The sequence below is a fragment of the Convolutriloba macropyga genome, chromosome 3 (assembly GCF_964194025.1).
Source record: "Convolutriloba macropyga chromosome 3, txConMacr16.3, whole genome shotgun sequence".
Lineage (NCBI taxonomy): Eukaryota > Metazoa > Xenacoelomorpha > Acoela > Convolutidae > Convolutriloba > Convolutriloba macropyga.
The window spans coordinates 22,819,483-22,844,530 of record NC_134470.1 but is presented as its reverse complement, the minus strand read 5'-3'; the positions used below and the strand labels follow the sequence as shown (position 1 = coordinate 22,844,530).

Here is a 25,048-nt window from a genome sequence, read left to right as displayed (position 1 = left end):
GAAATGCCATCAAAATAAATCGGACTTAAAAAAATGTTTTTGTACAAAAATCTTTTTTTTCAATATCTTCTATTCTTTCAATCCCAATCATGCTTATTGGAATCAACGGCAGCTATTTTCCGGCAATCTGCCGGGTATGTTTTATAAATGCAGAAAGCTCATCATTCCATGAAAACTGAGAGCGGAAAACTAATGGTAAACCCCAATTCCTCATTAAATGTAATTTATAACTACTAATTATTTGTAAGTGATTTATAAGTGATACCAATAATATTTTTTCACTCATATAATCACATTTCAACACATTCATTAAAACTCTGTGCAACGAGTTGCTGTCAGTTGAGAATTGGCTCAATGAAGTGAATGTTGTTGACATGCAGTTGTGGTTTTTCCTTTTTCGCTTTTGCTCTGAATCCCTTTTCCCTGGCCCCTCTCAGGTATCTATGCCACACCAGCTCTATGATAGCTGTGAAAAATGCGAGTCCGGCGCCCATCGCCAGGATGTAGAAGACACCCGCCACGTTCTTCAGGGCAATTCCTTCTGCTTCCTGAAAATTGTGAAGTCTTTTAAGCTTTCGCCTCAATTATTTTCAATATGTTTGCAAAATGTTATTTATTATATGAGACTGGAACTGTTCATTTAATATGGGGTTTTTGGCTGTTCCGAAATGTTTTTGTCCGCTCGATTTGGGTTCGAGCTGGAAATTGATAGAGAGCAGGAGAAGTTTACGTATGATTTGTATCAATTGAATATGCCGCCGAGTGATCAGAAATTCCGAATACAAAGTGCGCTCTCTGCAACAAGATATTAAAAAACACTTCATTAATCATTACTAGCGTTTACCACAAAACAAACGGTATAACAGTGTAAAGCATAAGTAATGCTCACGTCAAATATCAAAGCAATTATCATTTTAAAACATAATTGGAAATGAGCGTCGTATTTCGTTTTTGAATTTTTGTTAAATTTTAACCATGGAAGCTTTGTGATTCTTCACTGACCTTTCCGCCGTTGATTGAGTCATCATCTGCACATGCAGACTCCACTTCAAACCACTTGGCCTTGATCTTATCCAACTCGCCCGACTCCTGCAGTCGGAGGATACTCATTGTGATAGTCTCCCAATAGGGTGCCCCCTTGGGCACTGCAAATGCATAGTTCTTCCTGTTGAACGGCTTCCCAACTGTCGTCAGTTTCTACATAAAACAAAATGAACCTCATGAAATCTCGAAATAGTTGATTGCTGTCATGACCTCACCTAATATTATACAAGACGGCTCGTGCGAGTCTGCGCGTAGCACGGAATGTTCGAACATACCTCTCAAGGTTGCAAAAAACTTTTAAATTCTGTCAGAGAAACGTTGGAAGTATCCGAAAGCAACTTATATGCCTTGGAGGAAATTACTTGAACTGTTTGAAACAAAAAATATGCCGTTTTTTCAGGAAGGCAAACCACTTTGCCACATTTTAGTAGTGCAGCGCAATTTGAAACACACAGACAAGGAAAAACCATACAAACCAACACACACACACACACACACACACACACACACACACACACACACACACACACACACACACACACACACACAACACGTTACACAAAAAAGACCAACACCAAAAAAACTATTTTTTTTACAATTGGTCAATTCTCAAGGTTCGTCAATGTTCATTCAGGTTTTCTTTTTTTTATCTCCAAATAACTACATGTGGAATTTTCAGGCAATTGTATTGGTAAATTTAATTTTGACACCAAAGTTTGAAATTTACCGTTTCAAACTTTGAAATTTACCGTTTCAAAAACGTCAAAAACGCTTTTTGACTTTTTTGAAAAATTTTGTCAATTTTGATAATTTGTTAGCACAATTGAAGAATTAGTTTTCTCAAGATCTCGCAGTTCTGTTATCAACGGAGTTTTCTTTTTGGATATATTTGGAGCTGCAGTTTGTAGCAAATATTAAATAATTTTTCTAATTTTTCATGATTTCTGACAATGTTCGCGCTCAGCCGCTACTTGAATCTGACATTTAAAGGAACTAACTCTCTCAAACTACCTCTTACTTTTTGCTTTCACACACACACACACACACCACAGACATTACACCATTACACACCTATACTTACACGCACACAAGCACACACCCAAATACAGACACAGAAAACAAAAAGAACAGTTTCAAAATTTCATTTTTGCCGTGTGATCTTCTTTCAAGGATCATCGCCGTTCTTCTAAGTCATGATGAATTTCTTTAGACAACTAGCTGAGGATTTTTTGACGTAATTGCATCGGTAATTGTAAAGTTGACAGTTAAATTTGAATTGACCTTTTTGATGAACCACAGTTTTGTTTTTGAAATTAAGTTAAAAAAATTTCTAATTTTTTCAAATATTTCTAACATTTTTTGCACTCTGCACCTAATTTTGTCTACATGTGAAGGAAAGATGGAATCTATTTTTAATGGCTCTCAATGCGTGCCGTTGAGGAGCTTTGGTTATCAGTTAAGTCTACGTTTTGGCCTTTTCACTATTTTATGTAGGAGTATTTTTTTAGAGGAAACAAGAAGTTTCAATTGTTTTTAGGTGACTGAAAAAAAAATATCTTTTTCAAAAAATTTTCTTTTGAAAAGAAAGCTTTTCAATTTCCAAAAACCCCTATTGACTTGAAAAGATCAGTTGGAAGAGCAAATTCTCAAATAAAGAGAAGTGAAAGATAAAGTTGTGAACTTTCAGAAAAGTTGTGAACATTTGTATTAAATTTTTTAACCTGGCGATCCTTCAACTCTCTAATTACTGGTCTGTATTTCATTTTTTTAGAGGGCATTTGTCCGAAAAATGTAATCTGAAAAAATAAAGAGTTCTAATTAAAGGATAAGAAAAGATCTCCATTTTTACTTTTTAGTGATGTTTTTGATTGTTTTGATTTACGTTTCTCGAAATAATTTTTTACGTCTCCACGCTTATTCAAATACTAAATTACTTAGTTGTTTGAAACCAAAGGAATTATTTGCAAAAATAACTCTAGGATCTGGAAAAGAATACATTTTTCTCCTTTTAGTTTTTTACAAATTTGTTTTCTATTTTGAGAACTCTAAATCGCCTGAAGTCTTTGATTTCCCATTAAGTTTTTTCGATGCAGAGAAAAAACGGTTCAAACGAAATTATGTAACCAGCAAAATACATAGATACGGTTAAAAGTGTTTTTTAAACCAAAGTTTGCGAAAAAAAGATTATCGTTTTTTTTTTAAATTTCGGTCTAATAGTTCAAATTTTATATTATTTTAGTCTTTAAATTCTAATGATTTACTGGTTACAAATCAAATCTCCTTTTAACCGATATTATTTCACTGTACGTTTATCAAATTTTTGGTCGCAAGTCTTCATTTAACCTAACTGATTTCGCTACAAATCCACCGGAGCGATGTTTCTTTTACTTTTTAGTTTTTCTTTTCCATGTTTTTTTTTTAAATTTTGAAATCCATCATGAACTAGAGTGTTGACTTGCGATAGTTAAGAAGTATTTTTAATAGCCGCCGTCAGCCTCTCAATGGCTATTTTAGGCGCACTTCTTTTTACAATTCAAAGAATTTGAATTGTTTTGAGGCGCTATCTTTTTACGACTCGAAGAGGCGATTTAGTTTTTGTTTTACATCTTGAAGAGGGTGTTGACCATCTGATGCAAAAATTAAACTCAGATTCAACTTGGATCTATATTTACCATTTTGCCATGTTGTACGCTTTTTGCAGCAGTTTTTGTTTTCAATTATTTATGGCATTTGTTGGGACCTCTGCGTTTCAAATAAGCCGTCCTTGTTGTTTTGGCTGCCTTTGCTGCCTGGAGTTTAAACTACTGGAGTTTAATTTCGTCCGTATCGAAATCGTCCGTATCGTTTATCCAAGTTTTTAAAAACACTTATGAAAGCATTTTTGACTATGTAAACTTTTAGATTCACCTTTGAGCTACTTTTTTGAAACTATTTTGTCATGGTGGACGCTTTTGTAGCAGTTTTTGTACTCTTTTTTATTTTTTTACCGCATTTATTGTGATTTTGTGGTTCAAATTAGCTGTTCTAGTTGTTTTGACTGCCTTTTTATTTAATTGATTTTAATTTTGAGTTAATGTTATTGTTTAATGTGAGCAAATCTAAACAAATTTTGGTCGTTTTTCGTGTTTTTTAAGTTTTTGCTCATCTGAATTTAAGTGCAAGCTCATCTTCTTGCTCTAGTTTTTCTTGTTCAATCTTTATTTTAAAGCTATTCTATAGGTACTGATCATAAAAGTTGCCATTGAAGGCTGCACAAGGCAGTTTTCACTGTAATAAATAATACAATTTTTTTCCTAGTTTTTTTATTCATTTGGTTTTTGTTTTTTGACAGATGTTTGGTCGATAAATTCCTGAGCAGATGTATCGAAGCTTTTTTCTCAGACTAATAGATGGGAAGTAGTTTTTTAGCATTTTGATGAATTACTTTGCTCAAGATTTTTTATAGAAAATAACAATTTTTGACGTTGTCATTCCTTTTTCTTTTCGGTTTTCTCTATGGGAACTGATTTTGTTGGTTTTTGTGTCAATAGTTAATCCTTTATTGAATGAAAACTAATCGTGTTGCAAGGTTTCTTTGCCTGTAGTTCTCTTGCATCTTAATTTGTAAAGAAACTTTTAAATTTTATCAGATGCTTTATGTTTTTCTTAACAGATACTTTTCCCTTGTTTTCTCTTTTGCCCATGTCTTACTTTGAAACAGAGCAAGAAACGTAGGTGTGAAAGATTTTTCCTAAGCGAACAAAATCTTTTATCCACGTGCGGCTTTTTCAAGCTGTTTTTTTTTAAATTTCCTATGTTGTTAACAAAGTTATTTTAGACTCAAGTTGTGTCTGTTAGGTTGTTTTGATAGCGCTTCGTATTTTTTTGGTAATTCATGTGAGTTTTGGCTAATTTGAATTTTCAACTTTTTTGGTTCTAAGTCTGCTTAAGCGGCTTTTGGACAAATGTAGTGTTTTATTGCTTTTACTTGTTTCTGACTTTAGGCCTAGTGCTCGTAGGCAGTAGCTACTTTCTGTTACAAATTAAATACAGTTTTTTATAGCAAGCAGTAAATTTTGACAAGAAATTGAGAAATCTTAATTTTTTTCATTTTCGTAGTTTTTTTCCGTTAATTTCGAAATTAGAGTTCATTGAATGCTTATCTTGAATTCTCTAAAGTATTGCGAGGAGTTCAATTTTCTGGATTGCAGGAAAAAATATTTTCTGTTGGTATATGTACTTGCAAAATGCAAACGTTAATAAAGTGTCGTAATTTTTGTTGAATTAATTTAACGATATTTTCTTTTATTTCAATTAGGATTGTTGTTTTCCCTTCTTTGATGCTTACAGTCATTAGGCACTAGTTTTTTGAAGTGCAAGTTTTAACGACGAAGACTTCGAGTCCCTCTGGCTATGCTTTTTTAAGATCTATTAAAACAATTTCGCGGATTTTAAAGTCAAATTGGAATAGTGATTTTGACCACGCCAAAACAGGAAGTTGAGCGCTCCAATTTTTTCACTCCAATTCTAAAATGGAGTGAGAAAACAGATTTTGGACAAAACTTTTGGCTTTGAGAGCTAATTTTTCAGATGCTGCAATTTGACTTTTTATTTGCTGTTTTTTCATCAGAATTTTGGATCTATTCTGTTTTGACCCCCAGTGTTTTTTATTACCCCCGGTTACAAATTATTTTTTGTTATATAGCACGTTACTATGTAAAAAAATAGCACGTGCGCCTGGGGGGTCATAAAAGGTTGTTGCTCACTAAGCGATGGGGGGAGCAGAATATATCCAGAGTTTTTTTATCATATTGTTGTCCAAGTTGTTTCCAAGTCAATCCATGGTCTTGTTTTTTGGGTTTGTCAATGAAAATGTTTGAATTGTTTCAGGACTTCTCCTGCTATGTTGTTTTTTTAATTCGCTTCACCTTTTGATCACGCCTTTCGTAAGTTCATAAGTCAAGATTTTTACGTTCGACTCGTGACTTACTTCACTCACTGTTTCAACCGATTGGATTTGTAATTCTCTCGCTCATTGAATTACGCAATGTAGTGAATACTGTCAATGTTAAAAGATCAAAATTAAAAGAAACGGGATAAATCGATAAAGCCCCGTCATTAAGTCATTTTGCATTTGGTTAACAAGGTTCATTAGAGTGATTGCTAGCTGACATCAGTATTCAGCTTAATAGTTTTCGGTTTAGAAGCTGAATTAAGTATAGACTTAGAATCTAGCTGAAACTGTATAACACATTAGAACACTTTTATACGCTTAGAAAAAATCTCTTTTTCTATCTCTTCTGTCTCTTTTGAGCCAAGCGCGTCAACGGCGGCTTTTTTCCTGCAATTTGCTATGTTCTTCTCTTTTTGCAATTGGCATGCGGTGAAAGTCACTATGACGTAATATTCACACGAGCCTTATTCTGTCTTGAAAAAAGCAAAATTTTGAGTACTGAAGGGCTAAAATCGTGGAAAGTAGTACAGTAAATAGAAATCAAAGGAAAGGTAAACAGGCTTCTAAGAAAAGTAATTGAAAACAACGAAATAGAAGAATTAAGAAGTCAGATTTCCCAGACTAAAGCGGTTAGCCAAAAATCTCATGAAAAGATCAACAGTGCCCGAATAATTACTGCAAAATTAAGTTCTCTGGTGAAATCTAACGTCGCAGTGTAGTTTTCGATGATATTGAAGAACAGGGTCGTCCCACAGGAAGGCGTAATTACCGTCCAGTACTCTTCGTATACCTGTAAAGTAAATTTGTGGGTTCAGTATCCCAAAATGTTGAAAATTATATAATTTTATAATTGGATGTGTGTCTGCTTTGTGTCAAGGAAGCAATTTACATAGTGCTGTGCGTACCATTAAAAAAAGTTCTGATTTCTGCTTTTAGCTTTCAAAGAACCGATTTTTTTTAATAGAGCTTTTATGAATAGAAAAAAAATACGGAGCAATGTTTATGTACATATTTCAGCTGATCAACAAACGTACGATAAACAATTGTTTCTGTGATTTCTCTTGTAATCCTGTAATTCTAGAAGCCGACAATTTTCAATCGAGCAGTTAGGAATAGTGTGTTATGTAGAGTAATGTCAAAATTAATGATGGTAACCTTCGTCTTCATCACCGACCATGGGCGATGGTTCTGCTGTGTCCATGTAGTTGTAGATCCTCTCGTACAAAGGGTCTATCTTGCTCTGTTCCTTGAAGAACTGCTGCAGACTACTAGGAGACACTGTACCATATGGGATGCGAGTCTGACTAGCCAGACCGTCCAAGGACTCTATTGGGGTCTCCATCCTCGTCACTAAATTAGGACTACTCTATTCACTAAGTGTGTGTTCAGCATGACTTTGACTTGCAAGAGTTTCAAAAACTATCAAACTGTTGACGGACAGAATTGAAGAGCTATTGTGGTGTTTTTTCTGACAAATGTTTTTAATGGAAGTTGATCTCTTTGTTATCAAATGAGAACCAAATATGTTTTAACTAGCTGTTGTTTTGCTTTGTCTCAAGAATTAGTAACTCTATTGCAACAATTTTTTGATGACATGATTTCAGGGTATAGCATTAATTTCGGCTGTTCTGAGAACTTATTTTGGTTGCTGAAAACTCGCGGTTGATTTACTGTTAATAATCAAGAGAATAATCCAGAGGAGATCTTAAAGTGAGTATCAAATAGTACTGGCCTGTGAGGAATGCAGCCAGATTGGCAGTGTATGTGGCAATGATGATGAGGGTGAAAAACCACCAGAATGTGCCCAGAATCCTCCCACTCACACACAGGGGAGTCGCATCCCCTCCCTGTTGCATCAGAGAGGCCAGGGCGAACCACCTAAGTGGTATTGTTTCTTAGAAAAGCTAACTCTTAATGTTACCATATTGATTTATGAAATTTTGCCTTATTCTATTGACCCTACTCTGAATTTTTGCGTCTGCAATGAAAAAAATTGATATTTGATCTTTATTTTAGTAGCATGGCTGGTCAAATGAAGATGTTAAAAATTTATTCAACCTGTTAATGAGAAAAAATAAAAATAGAGAAAAATGAATATAGACAAAAATGATGAAAACATCTGATTGCTTTTTGCTTAAATGCTCAGGTCATTGTTCTTGTTACTTTGTTTTTTCGAATTAAGTTTGGTCTTGTCAGAGCCGATTTAAGTGAAACGGTGACTTTTTTCTGTTTGCTTCTACCTACATAGAGTTTTTGAGATTGAATTCATCGGTGCCAAGTTGGTTGTGTCTGCTGAAGGGACTGAGCCTAGAGAGTACGAACAGCATCAGACCAATACCAAATGTCGCCACTGAGATACAGATCCACACCTATAAAAGAAATATAAGAGTAAAGTTTGTAACCATCCACACTGATTACGCGGTTAGCGGTTAATAGCTTGTAGTTATTTTAGAAGTATTGTTTTCGAAGAAAGTTTAGTTTTTATTACTTTTGGCCTAAAATAATGAATTTTTTTAAACAATTACTGTTATCGTTCGTCCTCGTTGCTTCAGTCTTTTCTTATGCGTCCTTGAGTTGTCTGGTTTTTTTCCATTAACGTCTATATAATGTCACTTTTTGTCGAACTTATAAGTTTTTTAATTGTTGAGTTAAGCATTAGTTGAGTTAAGCATTAGTTGAGTTAAGCATTAGTTGAGTTAAGCATTAGTTAAGTATCAGTGAAGCAAATTGAAAAAATGTATGTGAAAATTTTGTGGTTACTTGGACAGTGAGTGGTTCTAGGAATCCAAATATGCTGGTGGTTTTCTGTGGCTTAGGAATGAGAATGGACACTCCATAGTCCATGTAAGATGCAGTGAAGTCCACCACTAGTTCCCTGTCGTAGTTCCTGATCATCCCTGCCACTGCCATGTGTGCTTTCTTGTACAGAATGTCACCTGAAATTGCTCGATTGACGTGAATATGATAACTTAAGACGCATTATTCGCGTAGTTGATTTGTTACAAACGTTGTTTTTATTTTTATAACGAACCTCATTAATTTTCTGCAAAACTTTTTATTTTTGGAACAACGAATTTATCATCATAATTTTCCCCCAAATATTGCCAATAAATGATCCATATAAGAACTTAGTATAAATCTGATCAGTGCTTGAAAAATCACCATAAGACAAGGACACCTTTGACGCGGTGTCTCTAAAGCAACCAAATGAAGTTGTTCAGCTGCTGCTGATATTATTAAGTTTGGCAAAAGTTGTGATAAACAAACTTTGTTATCTGTCCTATCACATAGGCAAATTTTACACACAGGCAAAATTAGTAATAACTGACCTATCAATCCAGTCCATCGACCGTCCACCTCCACCCCATACTGATTGTCCTCTACTTCATACACTTCGTAGTTGAACTTGTCATTCAACAGCTCCTTCTGAATTGCTTTGAGGATGTCTATGCAGCACCCCTCGTAGCTCACCTTCCCATTCTTCACTGTCTTGATTATGAAGGGATGCTCTTCTTTAGTCACAATCTTCAATGTCATGTCTTGCAAGGAGGAGTAGCCAATCTGTTACAATTAAGTCATTTGATGTCCTTATTGTTGGAACATTTTGCAAGTCTGATTACTATATTGTATAATCTTACAAGTCTTACACGATCCTTCTTTCTCAGATAGGAATTTATACCTTTTTATTAACCCCCTTTTTTCCTGTTCCTCTTGATTGGTCTCAGTATAAGAAACTAAATGCATTTCGAACATATAATCTAATTTTGAATAGCTCTGTAACGGTGCTGAAACAGGCAAATTGCCTCCTAGCATTCGTTCAGTACGACGCTTTATACTCAAATTTGGTTTAGTTATTCGAAGCTTGAATTTTCGGTACTGAAAACAAATTTATTATTATACGCAATTATTGTGCTGCCCACGCATCTATTCTGTTTCGCACTCTCTCGCATCCTAGCTTGGTAAGTATAAAATTTTTGTGCAAGATTCTTGTAGGATCTTAAAAGGTATGGATGTATCTAAGGTAGAGATTGTGATTTAACAAATATGGTGACAACAATAAGTTTAAGAATATTTTAAAATTGTTTTAAAATACAAACGTTTGTCTGATCAACAGTAAACAACTGTTCGTATGTGCTGAGCTGTTCTGAAAACGACCTTGACTATGCGGCAATGGATTTCATTTTATGCCTAATTAATAGATTAGCCTAATTGATGTGATAAACTTATTAAATAGAGAATGAACATGACTACTTCTCAGAGAGAAGACGTAGAACAGATGACTACTTCACCGGGTAAAGACGAACAAAAGATACCAGATCTAAGATACCACGATCAAACACCTCTCGCAAAAGCAGACAACAAGCGTCTATGTAGTGCACTGAGCCCGGAAGACAATGAAAGTGACCTTACTAAAACGGTTCAAGAAGCAATTCAAGCAGCAGTAACATCGTCAATGCCCGATATTGTGAAAACGATTCAAGATCAACTGACTACGAAAATCAAAGCCGCCGTTGATGAGAGCCTTAAAAGTTTGAGAAAAGACATCACGAAAGAAGTTAAAGAAACAGTTTTTTACGCCGAAGAAAGAAGTGACCTGAAAGCTAAATGTGAAAGTGAAATGCTGGAATCGTACAACAGACGAGAGAATGTGCGAATAATTGGTTTGCCTGAAAGTTCTGCAGATGTTATGGAAAGAGTTGTTGATCTTGCGAGTGTACTTGAGGCTGAGGTTAGTGCGAACGATATCTCTATTGCCCATCCATTGCCGACAAAGAAGCCAGGTGCACGTCCTCTAATTATTCGTTTCTCCCGGAGAGTTGCAAAGGTAAATTTATTGAAAAACAAGAAAAATGTGGAAAATTTCGACAATCTGAAGAACGTTAGAATTTTTGAAGACATGACTGCGCCTAGACTGGAGTTTTTTAATTTAATGAAGAGTGACAACAACATCGAGAAAGTTTGGTTAAGAGAAGGAACTTTACACTACGTTAAAGCTGGAGGTGAATATAGAGTGTATAAAATCAATGCCTATATGATGTTGGTCAAGCGTTGGGATACGACTTTTATACTGTACAGAGCTGCTTTAAAGATACTCGACTTTTTATCAGAAAAAGTCAAGAATCTGGATCCTAATCTGTCTCTTCCTCCTGGTGCTATTATACCAACTACTATTTATGTATTAACTGTGAATGTTCGGTCGTTAAAAAACATCTTAATGATTTGGAAGCACTTGTCCATAGTCTGGACTCTCCACCAAATGTAATATCTCTCACTGAAACTTGGTTAACTGACATCGCTTCCTTATTGGTTCCAGGCTATAATAATTATGCAATTAAGAATAGAAACACACATGGCGGAGGTGTGATGATACAAATTTTGGATTCCATATCCTTGTTAGAAACACACTCGACAGATATGGAAGAGACCCTTCTTGTCTCATTAGAGTACAAAAAGTACAGCTTTAAATTGGCTACTGTCTACAATCCACCAAGAACAAATAAACTAAATTTCGTCGAAAAATTGGATAATTTTTTAAATGATTTAACTTCCTTAAATTGCCCTACCGTTATAACTGGTGATTTTAACGTCGGTATTCATGTAAAGAACCAATTGCAATCTAATTATTTATGTACGATATCTTCTAATGATTTTGAGCTTACCAATCTTGAAACTACCAGGGAAACTTTTAACTCCGCAACTTGTCTAGACCACTTCTTTATTTATTAAAGTTTTGCCTGCCCTGATTTTAGTGTACTAACTCATGAAAACTTCTCGGATCATTATCCTATCCTAAAGAAGTGGCCAATTAATGTTGATACTGAACAAAACTATCTGCCGTTTAGAGACATAAGCTTTATAAAAGATCAAGAGCAACTAGCGAACTACTTAACTGTGTTAGACTGGTGCCTAAGGAATGGATGTCATTTTTAAGATGTTAGTATCAATGAATTATTTACTAAATTCAACAACGTTTTCCTGGAAACCACTAACAAGTATGCTCCTCTGAAATGCGTGACCGATAAAATAAACTTCCAAAAATAAAGCACATCGAAGCTTGAAACAATATCCGCAAATTTATGAGGCAGCGACACAATTCAAATTGTTACGCAACAAGTTTGAAACATTTGAATCATGTATAGCAGACTCAAGGCAAACATATAAGTTAATCAATGATATAAAATTTAACAATTTGCTGAGCAGTTTAATACATTCTTCACCAATGTTGGTCCGAAGTTGAAAGAATAAATTAAACATGTTCCTTTACCAGAGATGAACGAAGTTAACCCCTCCATGTATCTAAAACCAATAACCATTGACGAGGTAAGAAAAATCAATTAAAACCTAGACAATAAATTCTCATCTGGTGATGATGATATCTGTAATGTCATAGTAAAGTTATCATCAAATATCACGATTCCATACCTAACTCAGGTAATCAATAAACCATTTGAAGAAGGAATTTTTCCCGATGATCTAAAAAAGGCTAAAGTAATTCCCCTTCACAAGGATGGATCAAAACTAGATGAAAATAACTACAGACCAATTTCTCTTCTCTTTGTTTGGAGTAAAATTATAGAACGTCCTTTGTTCATTCGCATATATTGGAATATCAGAATTTGCTTTTCAATAGGAAATTTGGGTTTCGTGCCAAACACAGTACAATTGACGCTCTTGTTGAATTAGTCGAAAAAAAAGATTGAATTGCCAAAATGTAAAAGCTATCAGTTTCTTTGTTGATCTTAAAAAAGCTTTTGATTCCATTGAGCACGATATCTTATTAAAAAAGATCGAAAACACTGGTATAAGCGGCCCAGCTTTAAATTGGATAACATCATACTTAAATGGGAGACAGCAGTGGGTTATTGTTAATGGGGCCTGTTCATCTTGGAATTTCATTGTTTGTGGGGTTCCACAAGGCTGTTTTGGGTCCGTTGTTGTTCCTCATTTATATCAATGATCTGCCGAAAGTTTGCAAATCTCTTGATGTTATTTTATTTGCGGATGATACAAGCATCACCGCAATCAATAAAGACAATAATTCAGTGCAAGACGGTCTGCAGAACATCAATATTTGGTTGAATGCTAATAAGTTAATACTAAATATGGAAAAAACCGTACAATTGAATATAGGGAACAAAAAAAGTGCTTCCAAGTCAGTGTTTAAGTTTGATAATGTTTTTATTGAAGTTTGAAATCTTTGTAAGTATCTTGGAATCTATTTAGATAGTAAATTAAGTTTTCAATCACATATAGAATTTATTAAGAAAAGACTCTCAAAACAGTGTGGTATTATATGTAAGCTGCGTCACTATGTACCCCGAAAACAGTTAATTGATTACTATCGAAGCAATATTAACCCCATAATTCAATACGTTATTTTGGTATATAGCTGTAGCAGTTATTCGTCGCTTTTACCTATCTACAATCTGCAGAAAAAAATTTTAAAATTCATTTATTTCAGGAAATTGTCAGGTAGTTCTAGGGACACTTTTATCTCAAATAAATTGCAAACAGTATTCGAGTTTCATATATATGAGCTGCTGAAATTTGTCCCGAAATCATTGAGAAAGATGCATAGCGAAACATATCTAAATGAACACTTTGAATATGAGCATAGTACCAGAAACACTAGAAGGTCCACCAAAAATTACCTAAAAATTCCCTCCTTTAAAAAGCAGATTGAGCGCTCCTCTATTTCATATCGTTGTACAAGGTTATTTAACATATTGAGAAAGAATGAAGTTCTAGCACAAAATATTGAAAACGAAAATTGGCAAAAATATCGACATTTTCTCATAAATTCAAAGAAAGTTAATTGCTGAATAATGAGGAGCTAGTATCCTATATTTTTAAATAATTTTTTCCTTACTTTTCTTTTCCATGGACCCTAGTCAAAAATTGATACAAAATGGTTTTATTCAAAAATGGTATTATTTTTGCAAAAAAAACTAAGTCTACACTTAGAAAATCGACGAAGAAAATCGAACTGCAGGAAAAAATTTTTTTTCTATTTTTTTTAATTAATACATAGTAGCTAGGAATCAGCGGCTCTCTCGTTAGCAAAGACACAGTGTTTTTCTTCCGATTAAGCAATTTGCCTTGTTCATGTCTCTATGACAGCGTTCTGAGGTTTGTTTGCCTTAGCGTTGGCACCGGAGACCTGGACAGGGGATGTTAAATATTTAACTGTAACTATTTAACTTTTTGCCAGGGCAGATACTAGGTGGGTTTAATAACCCCGCCTATCTGTCTTCTCCGAGATACGTTTTGTTGTTATGTTATATGATTAAATAAATTTTTAAATTAAATTGCTTTAATTTGCTGTCTAATATTTGGAGAAATTTACTTTATTCTTTCTTTCTTCTTTCTAAATGACGAACCCCCCCCCCGTTTTTCCTACATGTCACTAAGTTGTTCACAACTATTCAAAATTCAACAAGTATTGTCCCTGTTAATTGATGTTTTTTTCAAACCAAGGTTGCGTAATCTTAGTTGCTGCTCTGAATGATCTATCGTTTTTTAACCTCGAATGCCTTCTCAGTTGTGAGATTGAGCTTTGCCTCCTGGTCCCAGCTGCCTATGTCCACCCAGTGACTACCAGATACTTGTGTTGACACTGTGTGCTTCAGCTGTAGACTGATGTAATCCACCAGACTGAAGTTCTCCTGCTTGATCTGACCCGTTTTCCCTCTGAAACTGGTCCCCATTATCGCCCTAAAAACACATCCTGAGTTTTTCATTCAAAATGTCCGTAATTAGTGCACTGGTGGCAGTGTCGGTTTCTAAGAGCTGTTGAATAGTACTGCAAAGATTTAGTTAGGTGATCCGTTAATGCTGAACAATCACTGATATAATTTTTAGTCTGCAGACGCCTAGATACTTTTCCTGGAATTTTCCTCTTTTTAATTCTTTTTTCTTGCTTTATATATGAATAGCAGACTTTCTCATTGCTATGAAGCAACTTAATCTGTTAATTGATTAGTTTTGTATAATTGCGACATTTATTATCATGCTGACCACCCTACTTACTTTTCCTGGTAATCATATAAAGCTATGTACGAAATTCATGGAACCGATGCAATGATAAAAAAGTCTCACGCTCTCAATTTGTCTCCCTGGTCGAAAGTGGAGGAAGTGTCACTTGTACATCCAAGATTACTCAGGAGATCCCAGTTGATGAGGGGATGCGTCTTGTTGGCCATCTGAGCGGCCGCCTGTCATTACCGAAACAAGGACAATTTAGTGCGTTTTTAAGTTTACGACACGTCATCAAAGTTCGAATCAGTAACCAAGCAAAAAGATTGGAATCTCGAATAAATAGAAAATACTGCGAAGAAACCGTTAAAGGTATTTGATTTAATCAATACTATTAATGATAATTCATTAATGTATTGGGGAATAAATAATAATTTTTCGTTTCTTGTGTTATCACAGCGGAACAGCGTTAGGTTTTCAAGTGCATAATTCTGTTCTCAGCTGTCCTCTTTCTATTTTTTCCCATATTTCAGACAGTTCTTTTAGCGAGTATGAATGAAATGCATTTTCAATAATTAGTCTAAAGATGAGGTGTTTTCGGAAATGTTTTCGCTTACCTCTATAGCATCGTAGAAGTAGTCATAGACACCCTGTTCCGGATCGGCCTGAAAGTAGTTTCGTCTCCCGACCGTCGCAACCTGTCGACCATTAACTATAGGAGAATGGCGTGTCTTGTACATACGCTTGCGTAGAATGGCCACTGCCCTTGTTGTGTTGTCAATTTTATTCAACTCATCTTCATCGATTTCTACAGAAAATCAGCCGCACGTTTTTGATAATATTATAGATAGTATGAGTTGTCTTTTATTTGATTATCTATTGCTTAAATAAAACCAATTAGCATGGTTCGCAGACCTCCGTAGTACACAATTGACATGGTCACACATACATACGGAACTCTCTTGGTGGGGACCAGTCAATGGAATTGCTGTTGAGCAAATTCTATAAAGCTTGAATTACTAAAGTGAACAATAGCAAAACATTTTAATTTTCAGCATTATGTTAACACTTTGGCTACAGCTTCAGTGTCATTTTGGAAGTTAAAGTAGCTGATTTGTTTGGTAGAGCTGAATTTCTAATAAAACCCGTTATAGGTATGATTTGTGAATGTTACCATGGTTAGCAATGATCCAGTTGTATTCTTTTCCCTTCACCCCCAGCTGCTTGGCTGTCAGAACTATTTTGAGGGTATTTTCTTCACTGGCCAATATGATGAAATTGAAAAACTCTCCATCTTTGATGATGTCTTTCAGCCTTGTCTCCAAAATTTTGCTCCTGTCGTAATGCGATTTTCATTTTCCAAGTGATCGAGTTTTAGTCTTATGTTAATTTGGTACGAAATTCCTTTGACCGACAAGGAAGTTAATCTGGAATCAATAGGCATGTCTGACTGCATTCAATTTTTCCAACTTCGGTTCAAAAATATAAGCTATGAGTAAAATTTTGTAGTTAACTATCAAGCTTGCAGCTCTTGGTTATATCATAAACATAAAAGGGAAAGAATATTGACTACTGCGAAAGTTTACAAATTAAATTATTGCCATCAACGCCGCGCTCTCCAATTTTCTCCGTATACCATATTTTCAAATAATTTTGTAGAAAGAGGGCCTTTTGCTAATATTATTCAGGACAAACTACCCAATGCCGTTATTGCTAATGCCATTATACCCAACCCATATTACCAGATCAACTATTTAGCGTAATAAAATGTCGCGTTGGGCTTGATATGAAACTGGTACAAGCCAACATGGGATTACTTTGCCCGCTTAAGTTTGTTAAAACTTTCTTGTATTTGCGACTGCTTATTTGTAATCGGATTTTTGAACGAAAAGATCAAAGGGCATTGAGTAAAATGGCATTGGGTATAAAGCGATTGGGTAAAATGGCAGTTTGGGTATACTGGGTAAAACGTCTGGCTAAGCTGGAATTGGGTAAATTGTCATGTAACCTAATAAGGTTGTTGACAATTTTACCCAATGCCAGCATACGCATCCTGCCATTTCACGAAATGCCAATTTCACGAAATGCCAATTTATCCATTGTCCTTTAATTTTGATCTTTTCGTTCAATGATCCGATTTTAATTTAGCAGTCGGCGTGCAAGGATGCTTTAACATATTTAAGCGGGCAATGTAATCCAATGTTTGTGAATGTTTCGCATCAAGTCCCACGGGTCATTTTATCATGCTAAATAGTAGTTCTGGTAATTTTGACAATAGGGTAAAAAATCGAATTGTTTAAAATGGCAGGTAGGTTAAAATGGGAGGTTGGGTAAAATGACAGGTTGGGTATAATGGTATAAGGAACAATGGCATTGGGTAAAATGGAATTGGGTAATTTGTCCTGGCACCATTTAATAGCAACAGGCCTCCTTTCAACCTAAAGATTTAAAAGTATGGTTTGGTAACAATTTAAACTGTCAACTTTTGCAGCTGTCAATATTCTTTCCTTTTTCAAGCTAATCAAACAAAAAAAGCTGCAGTGATCTCTTTTTGACCGAATAGTTTCAAATAGTATGATATACAGTAATTTGAAGCCAAGTGCAGCAGTGGTGGTAACAACTACTGACTCGATACTTTGAAAACTTCTCGAAATTAGCTGTACCTAGAGAACGTAAAGAATTTTTTATTAGGTCTCTAACATTAAAAGCTGGCCTATTTTTTAAATGCCGATAGATTAGTTGAGCTATGAGGGTTGGAAAATGAAACGGTTTCCTGTCATTTTCGAGGAACAGTTTTATCTCATGAAATTTGATGTCGTGTGTCTTTCGCTGTATGTCTGCTTTTATGCTGAGTGCCCTCTCTCTGAATACTGTCTCGTCGTAGAGTAGCACGACACTCGGCCACTGCTCCAGTCTCACTATATCACCCAATAACACATCTACTGTGTTCTTCATGTCTACCTGCCAACACATGTTAAAAACTCTTCGAATCGGCGATTGAATTTTTGTTACCCAGTTTTGTAACTTTTCGGCCCTTGAAGGAAGTTGGAAGATATTTCTGCTGAGTTTAGAAATTTTGCATTTAGAAAGATACTATATCAGTTTTTATGATGTGCGTTCTCACAATGTTCCTACCTATCAATTGTTATACAATGCATAAAAATTGTACACTCAAAAACCACCCTCGATATTATCTTATAATCATCTTAATTTTGCGGTCTTCAATTCTGACGACATGTGATATGCTTCCTTAATAAAACTTCACAACTGCCTCCAAACGACAAATATCTTTAAAAAATAAGGTTGTTGGGTGAAAAAAATAAACCCATGCTTAAACGTTAGACTAGGATCAATTAGCCTGAACGATTTTGTGAATTTTTAGACAAAATAGCTCAAGCTGTTGCCAGACAATATACGACTGTTTTTCAACCATGTCTTGTTACAAAGGATAGAACTGTATTTTTATTCTAGTAGTTTCGACAATTCCATATCAAGTCCAAGCAGATTACTTTGAAATTCCGTTTGTGCTGACTTTTCCGTTCAGTTTAACTCAATAATTGAAAGTGTCCTAAAAAGATGTTTTATTCAACTTGAACGCCTCTCCAATTTCGCAGTTAGATGAAAACATACATATATACCTACGTTGTCAATAGTAGATCAACACTTTGATTAATAAATATTATTGTTGGAGAAACAATTGAATCAAAGTATTGTTTTTTTTGCACTTTTTAAACTTTAAATTTTTGTCCAATATTTTACCCTGCTTTTTCAAAGGCGCTATTTTGCTCGATCTTTTCAGAAATTCTTATTAGCAATGCATAATATGTATGAATCTATTGAATCTTCTAATTATATCAATTTCGTATGTTAAGTGTCATCAATGCACGAAAAGATCGAAGTTGAAAAATCTTGGAAAAGTTTCTTCAATGATTGATTCAGTTTGTATGAGCATTCCAACTATAAAAATTTTGTGCTACATAACTCAAGCAAACGATATCAATCGGCCAAGATTGGCGTAACCAAAATTTTTGGGCTGACACGAAGTTTCTTGCCCCAATAAAATTTGAAGGGTTATACCATAGCACGCAATGGCGTACGAAAAGTGCTCTCTTATTCGGTGTTTCTGTGTTAATCAGAATTGAGCATGATGAATAATACCGTTATCTTCAAAGCGTACGACTTGAGTAGTTCAAATTAGTTTTTTTTCTAACCTGGAATGGGAAACTGTAGTGGTATATGTGATGGTCCCAATTGTGCTGCTGGCAGCTCCTCAAATTTACCCCAATATGGACCACGTGTTTCTCACTTGCGAAACCAGCCAGTGTAAAATAGGTACTGCAAGAACTCACTAAACAATCAATAACAATTAAAAACTGGTTTGAAGTTACGGTTGAAATTTTTGCGTTTCTTTGTTTTGTTTGGTTCTATTATTTTCTTTAAAAAATGCTCTGGGAATTCTTTTTGTAATGAAGTCCAATATGTCACTACGGCATCAATGGTAATGAAAATTGCTTCATGAAAGGAACCTTTTGCGTTGTCTGCGTGAAATATGGATGCTAATAGCTCTCAGCCAAGGGCTTTCTATCTCATCTTTGCCAATAATCAGCTTCATTTCGTTTTCATTGTGTGCAAAATATTGACATCGCTTACTGGATATGAAGATTCCGACGCCATTTTTCATCATCTGACATGCATGCTGCACTGCCATGTAGGGGTTCACCTCTCCCAGCTGTCGAATGATGAAGCGAAACTGTATTTTGGGGAAGTACTCTCTGTTAATGTGTGTCTCTATGTCCCGCATCACCTGTTCCTCTAAATCAGGTCTCTCCAAGATGATTCCGATCTTAACTGGACTCTCCAAGTACTGGTTGTAGACGGTGGCATGGCATGCTGGAAAAAAAACAAACAGTTAACGCCTAAATTTTGACAAATTGATTTGCTTCTTTTGAAGAAACATGAATAGTTCACACTAATCATTTTTATGTCGCGTACCCCTAAACGCCTATCTACGACTATAGAATGCTGTTTTAGTACGACTATAGTAAATGTTAATACAAGTGAGAAATGGAAGAGGCAAACACGCCACTTCTACAAATGAAAGTATTTGTCTTCTCAGACAAATTAATTGCTTGTTACGAACCCAAAATTGTAGATTTCACTTTAAAAAAGTCAAAAAGTTACTATTAGCTTGTGGATTTTGCATGACAAAGTCGTTAAATTAACATTAGGGTTCGGATTAAGTTGGCGTTTTGGAATACAAATGTACGGTGCTATATTTCAATTTCAGCGGAAAGGCTATAAGGTATATACTTTCCTGGTTGTCATAATCTTGTCTAGGTTGTGACAATTTTATCGTAGTTTGCTTTGTCATGATGAGAAATAGATCACTTGAGCCTGCCACATTTGAATGACTGAACACATTTGAATAGTGGAAAGAGTGGAGAGTGATTATTTGTTCATAGCAAATTTTCTTTAAGCGGAAGATTTTGTTGTTCCCCTGCGGTTTTTTGAGGCAGTTTCTGTTTCATCTTATTTTTTTTGTCATAGTTTGCCATATTTTCATCATTAACTTCTTTGTTAATTTTTTGACCAATCTGAGGGCTTTTTCAAATCTCTTTCAGGTTTTAAAGCAAAGTTTGCGACTTGTGGCCAAGCTTATCGTTTCAGCGAATCAATTTTTAACTAATGGAAAGGCTTCTTGTTAGTTTGATGATAATTTTTTAAAGCCATGTGATAATTATTTTTGTAATTTATCCTTGTTTTCAACGAGAAAATTGCAAACATTTGAGAATTTTTTTGCTTTTGGCAAGCTTTTAAATTTTATTCTCACATTCTTTACTCTTCAGCTAATTTTCAGTTCCTTGGGAGCTATCAGTTCATTGGGATAGCTTTTTGGCAAGTAGAGAATATTTCCTTCAGATATGTACAGTTATTAGTTGCTCTCAAACAAAGTTTGTAGCAATTATATTAGTCCTGTGGTATGTTTATGCGTTTTTTTGCTTGATCGATTTTTCTTCTGACCCATTTGAGATTTCGTCTTCAAGAATGGGATAAGCAGGTAACGCCCGGAGGCCATTTTAATTTCCCTTAGAGCCTTACGCCCTATTATCTAAGAATGCGGTCCACCAAAAATTTCATGGTGTGAAGGGCGGTTTTTAATTTGAAATGTTCACCACTACCTCCTCTTACCCTCCACTCCCCCCGCCCCGCCCCCAACACTCCCCTGTCCACCCTCCTCGGTCTGGCTCCTTGGACCCCCTCTCTACCAGCCCTAGCAACCCCATCGCTTGACCCAACCCCTCCACTTCGCTCACCTCCCCCCTATTGCTATCATCCCTAAGCTCCAGCTGGCAACAACTGAAGCCAACCGCTCGCCGTTTGTTCGAGAGCAATCCGCCCGACCATTGTCGGTTATGTATATTTAGGAAATCGGATGATATTTTCACATTTCAATGAAATACTTTATTGGACTTTTATCTTTGTTTGCTTGATCTAGTGTTTTTTTGTTTCTATTCAGATTTTTGATGTAATTCTGTGTTTGGTGATGTTTTTGAGGGCATTTTAGTTGAAATTGACTTTTGTGGTTGCTTCAGGACTTCTCTCTTATTCTGAATTTCTTCACTCACTTTTTTAAACGAACAGAACTTGGAACTCTTTGAACAAATTTGCGCTTTGTAATGAATAAAAGAAAGATCTAGAGAGCCAAATCAATTGAATTGGTTTGAACCGATAAAACCTAGTTAGCAGAACAAAATCCAATAAATAGCAGATTTCCTCGGAGAAAATGCGAAGTCGTGTTAGTTTTCTACCTGAAAGTCCTCAGCTTAGGTGCTGAGTAGAGCAGAAAATCGTCTAATTGAGCCAAACAGAACGATAGTTTAGAGCACAAGTTTGAGAATTTATTTTTCCATTTCAGTCCCAATGAATAATCAGAATTTTAATCTCGGCTATTTTCCTACAATCTGCTGGCTATGTTTTTCAGTTACTCATCAAAACAAACTTTTGCAAAACAATTGATACTTACCGACGGTCCATAATAGAATAATTCCTCTCATGACTCTAATAGATCACATCAAGGTATAATTCGACATCTAAAAGGAATTAACTCTCCAACAATGGTATCGCGGTAACTTTTATGGATCTGCTCTGTTCTCCAATGTCCCCTCCACCAACTTAGTGCGGCTGTAACGCTACGCCCCCCCCCCCCACTAGCCCATGCTATTTTTACACTCTACGACTATACATAATTTGTAACAGAGAGTCATAGTCTTAGCCGGCATTGGGGAGAGGGTGAAAAGAGACGATCCACTTTTCTGTGAAATAATTCCAAGATTGGACCTTAATACATGTCCAAAGTTTAATATGTTATATCACGAAGAGAGTCAGTTTCAATTTGCAAAACCAGAACTAAATAGGAAAGATGTGCAATACAGTAAAGTACAATAGAGAGGACAGGGATCGTTTTAAGGGATCTAACAGTGGCTAATCTCCTTTCATCAGGGCATGTAACCCGAGGCAGTCTAAATTGGAGTTAACGAGAGAATAAAGGGGCAGAGGACAACGTATGAAAAGATGAGAAACTGACTGATTAAAAACAGGGAAAAGAAGAGAAGAAACAATCAATAAAAACACGGTGGCAAATTGTCCCTGTTTTATACTGTCTACAGCATTCCGTCTATTTTTTTTCCTGAAATATCTCGTCAAATAGTCCTTCTAATTGGTACAGGGATACCAAGTGTGACATGTATTTTTGATCTCAGTAATTTCAACTACAACTTACAAATTATAAAAGTTTTTCGAATAACAGATTGATTTAATTGGTAATAGGATTTAAGAGAATTGAAAAAACATTATGAAATGTTATTCGGATTATTTTGTTTTCCCTGTAGCCCAGTAGGTATAAATTTTTGCGCTCTACGTCGCGCAAAAGATGCATAATGGAGGCGGGCATAGACGACACAGAATTTCGGGAGGGGGGTGGGATGTGGGACAGAACATATCCAATTTTTGCCCGCCACTTGTTGAAGATGTTTGAATTTTATTTGGAAACTTAGAAGAAATAAGGAATTATTATTTTAGTGACTTTTGCACACGTGATAAGTTTTTATTTCCTTTATATATATCTTATCAAAAGTCTGCATTCGGTTCTCTCTTTTATTTTGAATGAATTTTCAATAAGCATTTAGACAGCTGAACAAATTCGCAATTGTTTTGTTATCTCAAACGCTTTAATGCGTTAAAATCTTGAACGCATTTAGGAACTGCTTTCTCAATTATGATCTTTAAACTGATTTTTTAAAGTTCTAATTGTGTAATATCAGCTTTTGGAAACGCAATGCGTTTGTACTAAAACTGTCTTTTTTCTATAGAGTCTTACACTTTTATTGGGATCGTCTCACCATTAACACAAACTAATTGAAAAAATGATGGTTTTTAATAACAGTTTTTTTTTTGCTTTATGCCACGCGTGATTTCTCAGAATAAAGATGGACCAATATAGATAAATAGATTTTCACTGTCTCGTTTAAACCCAGCACATTTTTTTCGTGACTTTCAATTGTTTTTTAGCCTCATATACCTGACGAACTTTAATTATTTCTACTTTTAGTTTTATTGTCAGACTTCGCAAACATTGATTGATTTTTAAATCTAATGTTGTACTGTATTGAGCAAGTAAAACAGAACAAAAATTGGAATCATAACTTTTCTATCTGAAATATGAAATTTGACCACGGATAAAGAAAGCAGCGTCTTTTTCCATTTCTTTTTAATCTGTCTCCCATATCTGTTTTAATAATAAATGCACAGTAGTAGTAAACTGGCTGTCATATCTAATTTCCTACCTGTCTCTTTTTCCTCTGTTCCTCTCTGCCCTGACAAGCAGGACCCTCTCTCCTTCCTCTTCTTTTTCTTAATCTGGAAGAGATTACAACACCAGAATACTGAGTGAGCTAATAAGTAAACGCATGCACATACCACCCAATGTAGTAGTCACTACTAATTATGTAGCAACAGAAGTTGCTTCTACCAGTAGACTGACTACTTGAACAACCTGTGCTAACGAGTGGGATGTGAAAAATAAAGTTAGAAGTTAATAATAGGAGGATTGGTTTGTGATTTGCATATGATAAGCTGTACACAAAATAAGAACTTATTCAGGGTGAACTCAAGTTTAATTCCATTGTTGCTACAGCTCTGATCGTTATTGATTCATACTTAAATGATTCAATAATTCATTAATTGAACTTATCTCGTTATAGCTGCGAAACTAAGCTGAGTGTGGCTATATTGAGTTTGTCTTGTTTTCTATTGTCGTCGCCATGTTGATTTTCTTTTTTTTCATATTGTATAACCCTAACTATAAAAAGAAATCGAGACAAATTTTTTTCTTTATCTAAATCGGCTACAAAATTGGCTGGAACTCTGAAACTTGAGCTGAAAAACGAGGTGTTACGTTGTTCACTTCTTTGAGCGAAAAGCCAAGTTTGACCATCCATAAATAACATATCATTACTGCTGTTTTGAACTAAAACTGAAGTTGAGGTCCTTGGTGATGGTTATAGTAGATTGATCAATTTTATCTTATTAATCAGAATCCGAAGTTTCAAAAAAGTTTTTAACTGTTGAAAAAACGAGGGCAAAGATCGGGGATGCTGGAAGCAAATACTCAAATAAACTCAAATACTGAAATAACGCGCAGTACCATAGGCTGTATTTGCCCCCTTCATGTGCTCCAACTTCGAGAAGCACCGATCTTATTCAACTCCGAGTTCCTTTGCAAAAAGCCATCTTCACAATAAATGAGTGTGTGAAGATCATTATCAGCGATTTCCGTAATGAGGGTGAAAAGCTACCAGTAAGGGCTGGCACGGAATTTGGCGCTGTAATTCTTAGCTGTCAGCTATCAGAACGGCTGGGCCAATCTCCGAAGCACAGAGTCACTAATTGTCATCCCATGAGATCGACTTTAACTGAACTTTATTGGGACAGTGTGTAGAATTATACAAACAGCAAATAACCACTAAACAATGGAAGATATAGGCACTTCTTCAACGGCGTCCGTCAAATTACTTTCCTCGAGCAACTGAAGCAGGA

General features: G+C 35.4%; 3 protein-coding genes across 9 annotated transcripts in view; 1 reads left to right on the top strand and 2 right to left on the bottom strand.

Moving 5' to 3' along the window:
- Window positions 1-25,048, bottom strand: part of LOC142336073 (uncharacterized) — a 482,576-nt gene that overhangs the window by 184,528 nt on the left and 273,000 nt on the right. The window lies entirely within an intron of this gene.
- Window positions 1-25,048, top strand: part of LOC142336070 (uncharacterized) — a 114,079-nt gene that overhangs the window by 63,699 nt on the left and 25,332 nt on the right. The gene's annotated exons all lie outside the window — the stretch shown is intronic.
- Window positions 197-23,919, bottom strand: LOC142336069 (glutamate receptor ionotropic, kainate 2-like). Of its 6 annotated transcripts, none has more exons than XM_075384580.1 (17): window positions 23,541-23,919; window positions 21,978-22,044; window positions 19,604-19,843; window positions 19,165-19,301; window positions 17,732-17,914; window positions 16,128-16,293; window positions 15,571-15,761; window positions 15,077-15,192; window positions 14,503-14,692; window positions 9,307-9,538; window positions 8,738-8,913; window positions 8,222-8,346; window positions 7,710-7,855; window positions 7,133-7,327; window positions 6,685-6,767; window positions 1,003-1,197; window positions 197-548 (listed from the first exon to the last, which is right to left on the bottom strand). In XM_075384580.1, the coding sequence occupies exons 2-17, from the start codon at window positions 22,006-22,008 to the stop codon at window positions 336-338; spliced, it is 2,619 nt and encodes an 872-aa protein (XP_075240695.1). In that variant the 5' UTR covers window positions 22,009-22,044; window positions 23,541-23,919; the 3' UTR covers window positions 197-335. The 6 variants fall into 6 exon arrangements, with proteins under 6 accessions (XP_075240695.1, XP_075240694.1, XP_075240691.1 ...); XM_075384579.1 differs by having other exon boundaries at window positions 23,556-23,919; XM_075384576.1 differs by having other exon boundaries at window positions 21,978-22,143; window positions 23,615-23,919.

Excerpts from the sequence above, each read along its gene's own strand:
- LOC142336069 (XM_075384580.1), bottom strand. The coding sequence starts at position 22,008 with ATGAGAGGAATTATTCTATTATGGACCGTCG. Across the intron at positions 7,856-8,221 it reads TTCAATCTCAAAAACTCTAT|GTGGTTCGCCCTGGCCTCTC; the intron begins GTAGGTAGAAGC and ends AATACCACTTAG. Across the intron at positions 7,328-7,709 it reads TCTGGCTGCATTCCTCACAG|TGACGAGGATGGAGACCCCA; the intron begins GCCAGTACTATT and ends GTCCTAATTTAG.